The sequence below is a fragment of the Oncorhynchus masou genome, chromosome 18 (assembly GCF_036934945.1).
Source record: "Oncorhynchus masou masou isolate Uvic2021 chromosome 18, UVic_Omas_1.1, whole genome shotgun sequence".
NCBI classification, from domain to species: Eukaryota; Metazoa; Chordata; class Actinopteri; order Salmoniformes; family Salmonidae; genus Oncorhynchus; species Oncorhynchus masou.
Window position 1 is genome coordinate 11,126,406 of NC_088229.1, and position 7,064 is coordinate 11,133,469.

The 7,064-nt window shown below is 40.2% G+C and overlaps 1 protein-coding gene across 1 annotated transcript; it reads left to right on the top strand.

Moving 5' to 3' along the window:
• The first annotated feature begins 163 nt into the window (after window positions 1–163).
• LOC135503937 (tumor necrosis factor receptor superfamily member 14-like) lies at window positions 164–6,801 on the top strand. Its single transcript, XM_064922129.1, has 7 exons — window positions 164–231; window positions 3,786–3,902; window positions 4,479–4,578; window positions 4,673–4,798; window positions 4,930–5,085; window positions 5,261–5,348; window positions 5,473–6,801. Exons 2-7 carry the CDS (start codon window positions 3,873–3,875, stop codon window positions 5,699–5,701), a joined length of 729 nt encoding a protein of 242 aa, XP_064778201.1. The 5' UTR covers window positions 164–231; window positions 3,786–3,872; the 3' UTR covers window positions 5,702–6,801.
• Window positions 6,802–7,064: the final 263 nt, after the last annotated feature.

Here is a 7,064-nt window from a genome sequence, read left to right on the forward strand (position 1 = left end):
TCTCCAGTGACAATAATTCTATAGCCTATTTATGATGTGTTCATACACGATGTCCAGACTTTCACAGGCGGACCATTTACAAGTTAAATCACCAAATTGATTTGTATTTCTGGGGTGGATTATCCATTTAAACTGAATAGTGGATTATCAGTAGGTTGCCTCCCACTTTTCTCAACTTTATCTGGAAAGTCAGAGTGAAAGTAAAATAGTCCAACTGCGAACCAAGACGGGGTAAGATACAGATTATGTGCGTATATGTAGAAATAGCCTACTTAACATGTACCATGCAGTAACTGAAAAAATAATGACATACTTTAATTGTGATTAATGACTGTATTTGTAATTTTACGACAAGGCTGATCTCTTCCTTTTGTTTTCAATGTCTGTTCTGCCTCTGGTGACTCAACTGCATTTTGATTAGGAAGTGTGGTGCTAAACAACAATTTTCCCTGTTCTCTGCAAAAATGCAAAAGCCTTGGCCTTCATATTGAAAAAAATAATTACAATTTTGTTGATTTGATATACAGAATTTTAAAAAAAGTGTCAAACAACACCGCCATTTCTTACAAATAGCCCTGAAAAGATGGCTGGGTATCTAATAATCAAACAGTATCAGTTGGAGGATCATACAAGGGGTTCTTCAAATTGAAATTCAGGAAATCTTAATTTTTCTTCAAGTGCCTGCACCCTTTCACCTCAAATTCAAATCCAAATGTTTCAGTTGGGCAGTTCTGCAAGAACCCCACAAACTAAGGATTTTAATAGGTCCCAATACACAGGGTTCTAACAACAAGAACAGCATTTTGGATGCATTTTATGATTTTAGCCAAGAACCCTGAAAACTTTTAGGATCTTAGAAGATCTGAGCCCCTTGTTGGAATGGATAATTTTGGAGTGTTGACGTTATGTTATTTTGGTATCAATAGCCAGGTGTTGATTTTGCTCCATGCATGGGTGATAACAAACTGGGCCATTGTATTCAAAGTTTTATAAACTAAAGTGTCAGATCTCTTAAACATTTCATTCATACAGTTGTTTAATACAATAGGCCAAATTTTGGCCCAATAGGACTTGGCATTTTCTCACTTTAAATGAGCTTTACTCTTGATTGTGTTTTTTGCCTAAAGACCTTTTGCCTACCATAGAAATGTTTGAAAACTCCCATTTTCATTGAACCAAGTACATGAGGTGTTACACACACAGTCCTGTGGTTTTGAGAAACAAATAGGAGTAGATTATGTCTGTTCTCTCTACTAAATAACCTTTGTGCTCCTGTTAATTCCAGAGTCCACCAAAGAATCAATGTGTGGAAAAATGAGCTCCTGGACCTTCCACATATTCTTACCTCTCTCCTGATTTGTGAATCCGTTCAACTGTGGGCCAGGATGCTGTTTGAAAAGGTCATTTTGAAATTCTGCCAGTTCTACAAAATGCTCTGTTTGTGGATGTAATTCTCATTGATGGCTATTGAAGAGATGGCAGGTCAAAGGTCAACTGAAATATTGAAGTATATTTCAAGGCCAGAGCATTAACAGAGTCTCTGCTCAAGATACAACACAATCTTCACTGCCCAAACAGTTCTTGAAACAATATTTGAGAATACGTCCCCTACTCTCCATGTAAACTTCAAACCAGTGGTTTCTCTGTGGACATCCTGTCAGAGGGATGGTATTGGGAACACAAGAGGCTCTGCAAATAATGAGGGACTTGCTGTGGAGAGGGCTACTAAACAGCTTCATGCAGTGGTCCACTGACAAGCTGCAAAGAACAGGATGAAGTGGAAAACGAACTGGAAGTGCAAGCTGAGATGCATCATAGGAGAGAACAAAGAAAAGGAAGACCATGCCATGATACTGTGATAGGGATGACAGGGTCTACAAGACTAAGGTGCACTCTGTCATCATGGATACAGTCACTGAGAGCATCTGTCAGCGCTTGCTGACACCAGGCAGGTTGCACACAGACTTTACTCATCTGGACCCCAGCAGGTTCTCAGAGATACAATATAATGGATTGCCCCAGACATCACTTGCAAAACTAAGCAAACTCTTGCTTAAGTTTGACAACTGAGCAGCTGTCAGCACTTTGCAGTGTGAGTTGACTAGTTTTGCCAGTCAATGGGAGAGACTGAAAACATCAGCAGTGGAGAAGTACACAACCAGGACTGTGAGAGATACCTGCAGATGGACCTGATGAAGAATAAGTGGAGATGATGAATGCAAGTTGTTCAACATGTAAGAACTGTGCTGTATGTTGTTGTCAACGTCTACAGTGGTACATCTTGTTGACAGAGGCCTACCATGTTATAGGCCTGGGGTACAAGTTCCTATTCACCCTGTCTGTCACCCAGGTAGTCTGTGAGAGGAGCTTCTCATCTCTCAAATTCATAAAACATTGACTCAGGAGCACCCTTATCCTACGATCTCTTGGAAGCATTTATTCTCGTCAGGATTTGTCCAGGATCGTTCTGGTTTTGGCCAGGAGATGCCCCTGTTGTGCTTTTTGACCCTTTTGGTTTCCCTTATTTCCAGTTATTATTTGCACCTGTGCCTCGTTTCCCTTGAATATATTTAAACCCTTAGTTTTCCTCAGTTCTTTGCTCTGTGTTTGAATGTTAGCACCCAGCCCCAGCGATGCTGTGAATATTTGTTGTGCCAGTTGGACGCTCTTGTGGTACTCTGGTTTTATTCTTGTTTATTTATTTTTGATTATCTTTTGAGTCTTTTTCCTGCTGTACCTACCACCTTGTGGATTTTCCTTTTAACTTGGAGGATTGCCTTTTTCTCTTGGAATTACTTTTGACTTTGTGGATTTATATTTTTGCCTGAACTTTCCTTTTTACTTAATTAAAACACCGTCTCAAGTACTGCTGTGTCTGCCTCATCTTCTGGGTTCTGCCGACTTATTAGTGGCTCAGTTTGCTAAGTGACTGTTTCTCACACCGGAGACCCGAGTTCGTAACCAGGTCTTGAGAATTCTGATGGCAACTGAAAAGGAAATACTTAAGGTCCTGGATACAGATGATGTCATTGACAGGGTGACAGAGAAGAACTGCTGTGACACCTGCTGACAAAAGGGTAGGGAGGGCAGAGTGACAGCAGAGGAGAACAAGAGACAGACAGACAGCAGAGGAGAACAAGAAGAGACAGACAGGCTGACAGACTGACAACAAAGTTAGACAGAGTGACAGATCAGAACAAGGAGAATCACAGACAGACAGACAACTGAGGTGAATCACAGACAGAGAGGCTGACAGACTGACAGATCAGAACGTGGTGAATCACAGACAGAGGGACAGTGACAGCAGAGATGCAGAGACAGACAGCACAACAGGGATAAAACAGACTCAGAGGCCCAGTTATAGTGATGAGTTGTATCTCCAGACTCCAGTGGTGTTTTAACATGTAATTGTTTTAAACATGAGCTGGTTAAAAAAGGAGGAAGACCATGTTTCTTCACTCACTGGGACAGTAAAGGTTGGGAATCTCTGTACTATAGTATACTACTGATGTTATATGCTGCAGGTTAGGTTAAGGTTAGGAATGGGGTTAGGGTTAGCGGAAATGCTCTCCTAACCTGCAACAATAATGACCTTCCTGGTCGTATCTGTATCAAGTGTCAAAGATGGCAACATTCTCTAATAACTACATGCCTATTTCTGTTTCATACTTCTCAAAGTTGATAACAAGCTTATTCATTTTTTCTTCAGTGATTCAATTCAGTAAGATCATCATTTACAAATTGAAAGGATTATATTTACATATACTAAAACATGAATTCAACAGGTCAGTTCATCTCGATACTTCAAAACTCCTAAGAACTTCACAAATCCAGTGTGGGTCCTCCAGTGAGTTGGAGAGGATTGAGGAACAATGGCACAGTTTGACACTTTGATATGGACTGTGAGTGAAACTTTTATTATTAGCTTGGCATGTTTAAAAAACAAATTATCAATTGAAATATTTACCCAATGAAATATAAATCAAAGTTATTATTTGCCTAATGGTTCTGTCAATTTTAATGAAAACTTTTTGAAAATAGGTGGAGAGATGTACATTTTCACTAGGTCAGCGTTTCCCAAACTCAGTCCTGGGGACCCTAAGGGATGCACATTTAGTTTTTTGCCCTAGCACTACACAGCTGATTCAAATAATGAACTCCTCATCAAGCTTTGGTTATTTGAGTTAGCTGTGTAGTGCTAGGGGCGACAACCAAAACCTTCACCCATTTGGGTCCCAAGGACCAAGTTTGGGAAACGCTGACCAAGGTTTAGGGTCTGGTGTCACACCTTTAATGACAAAATGAAAACACCACGGGGCACCACCACACTCACAAAATACTTTAAAAGGGTTCCATATAGTTACTTTAATTTTATTTGAAATGTGAATATTTGGGTTAGAATTATGTTAACTACTTCTGTACGTTTTATGAATACACACCATCAGTTTAGATGTTTCTGACATTTTCTCTACTTCCAGATAACTGTTATATTTGTGCTTGAATGCATTGGATCCTGTATTGGATGTGGTAGAGCTGAGTACAGAATAAGGGATGAATGTTGTCCCATGTGTTTACCAGGTAAGAACCCTCTCTTTACATCATATGAATCACCAGACGTTAATACATCATCAACACTAACAGAAACACGTGACATTGATTCTCTCTTCACCAGGATATCGTGTACATAGGCATTGTACTGAATTCACCAGTACCAGCTGTGTGCCCTGTGTTGATGCTACTTTCCTTGATGAGCCCAATGGTCTCATAAAATGCAAAGTGTGTATCAACTGTGATCCAGGTAAGAGTGGTCCTGTGTGTCTGTACTGAAACCCAGACACAAACACTGATATGTTAGTCTGTGTTGTTATGCTATGAGGATATGTCAGTTGTAATCTGCATCAGATAATAGATGCCATGTTTTCTCTCTAGGTTTGGGTTTGAAGGTAAAGCGGTCATGTAAACCTTCATCAGACACTGTCTGTGGGACACTGGAGGGGTTCTACTGTCTAGACCCAACTAAGGATGGTTGTAGAGCAGCCCAGAGACACAGCAGCTGTAAACCTGGTCAATACATCAACCACACAGGTTTGCCTCCTTTCAAGTATTCAACATTATTTTGTCATGATTTTTAGTGCGAGTACATCTATAAAACAGAGAGTACATGGGGAAAGTTTAAGTACAATGTTTACAAATTTGTTCTGGGAAGTCTAGTTTTTTAATAATTTAAATGTACAGTATGTTTAAACCTCCATTTATGCAGGAACAGCGTCTACACATACTGTGTGTTCTGACTGTACTGGTGACACCTATTCAGATGGATCATTAGCAGCCTGCCAGTCACACACTGGGTAAGTGTGGATTACACATAGTTTTTACCCTAAATACAAATTTACTTACCACAAATCTAAAACTGAAAGATGCATGACCAAGTTATAAATTATTCATTAATGGCCAGTATTTCTCTGTTTATAGATGTGAATCCTTGGGACTTCAGGAAATTAAACCAGGATCTCCTTGGTCAGATTCAGAGTGTGGACCACAACTATCCCATTCCACAGCTAGAAGCAGAATTGGTGCTGTTGCATCCATGACAGTTGTCATGATATTAGCTGGAGCTGTTTTCTTATCATTCATAATAGAGAGAAATGTCTGCTTTTTATCTGTTTCTATTGTGTTGGTAAATTATTTAGTGTGTGTGTGAGAATAATTGTTTAGTGTTTGTGTGTGAGTATGAGTCAGAGAGAGGAGCGTCAAGTAACCTAGCGGGACGGCAGGTAACCTAGCGGTTAGGAGTGTTGTGCCAGTAACCGAATGGTCGCTGGTTCGAATCCCTAAGTAGACTACCTATTAACACGAATAGTGTCTGCTAAATTATTTAAATGTTACAAATTTGAGAGTGCGTGTGTGCATCTATCACTCCAGTGTTTAATTGCTCAATTTTAATTATTTCGCCACTATGGCATGTTTATTGCCTTACCTCCCTTCTTACCTCATTTGCACACACTGTATGTAGACTTTTCTATTGTGTTATTGACTGTATGTTTGTTCCATGTGTAACTCTGTGTTGTTGTTTGTGTCGCACTGCTTTGCTTTATCTTGGCCAGGTCCCAGTTGTAAATGAGAACTTGTTCTCAACTGGCCTACCTGGTTAAATAAAGGTGAAATAAGAAAATAGGAATCATCGTCAATCTACACACAATACCCCATAATGGCATACAAAAACAGGATTTAAGATATTTTAGCAAATGTATTATAAAAACTACAGAAATACCTTATTTACATAATAATTCAGAGCTCAGGTGCATCTTGTCTTCATTGATCATCCTTGATGTTTATACAACTTGATTGGAGTCTACCTGTGGTAAGTTCAATTGATTGGACATGATTTGGAAAGACACACCTGTCTACATAAGGTCCCACAGTTGACAGTGCATGTCAGAGGAAGAAGCTGATTAAACAGCATACTCATTACACAGGTGCACCTTGTGCTGGGGACATTAAAAGGCAGCTCTAAAATGTGCAGTTGTGTCACACAACACAATGCCACTCATATCTCAAGTTTTGAGGCGTGTGCAATTGTCATGATGACTGCAGGAATGTCCACCAGAGCTGTAGCCAGATAACTACATTTTAATTTGTCTACCATAAGCCACCTCCAATGTTGTTTTAGAGAATTTGGCAGAACGTCCAACCGGCCTCACACCTGTAGACCACGTGTAACCATGCCAGCCCAGGGCCTCCACATCCGGGGTGCTGGGAAGTATTTATGTCTGTAATAAAGCACCTTTTTAGGGAAAAACTCATATTTAAATGTATATATTTTTTCTCCCAATTTTGTGGTATTCAATTGGTAGTAATAGTCCTGTCCCATCGTAGCAACTCCCGTACGGACTTGGGAGAGGTGAAGGTCAAGAGCCGTGCATCCTCCGAAACACAACCCAGCCAAGCCGCACTGCTTCTGTGGCACAGCCACTGGAGAATTGCGATGCAGTGCCTTAGACCACTGCACCACTCGGGAGGCCCAAAAAACTCATTCTAATTGGCTTCCTGTTCTTTGACGGACT

Excerpts from the sequence above, each read along its gene's own strand:
- LOC135503937 (XM_064922129.1), top strand. The coding sequence starts at position 3,873 with ATGGCACAGTTTGACACTTTGATATGGACT. Across the intron at positions 4,799-4,929 it reads GTGTATCAACTGTGATCCAG|GTTTGGGTTTGAAGGTAAAG; the intron begins GTAAGAGTGGTC and ends TTTTCTCTCTAG. Across the intron at positions 5,349-5,472 it reads GCCTGCCAGTCACACACTGG|ATGTGAATCCTTGGGACTTC; the intron begins GTAAGTGTGGAT and ends CTCTGTTTATAG.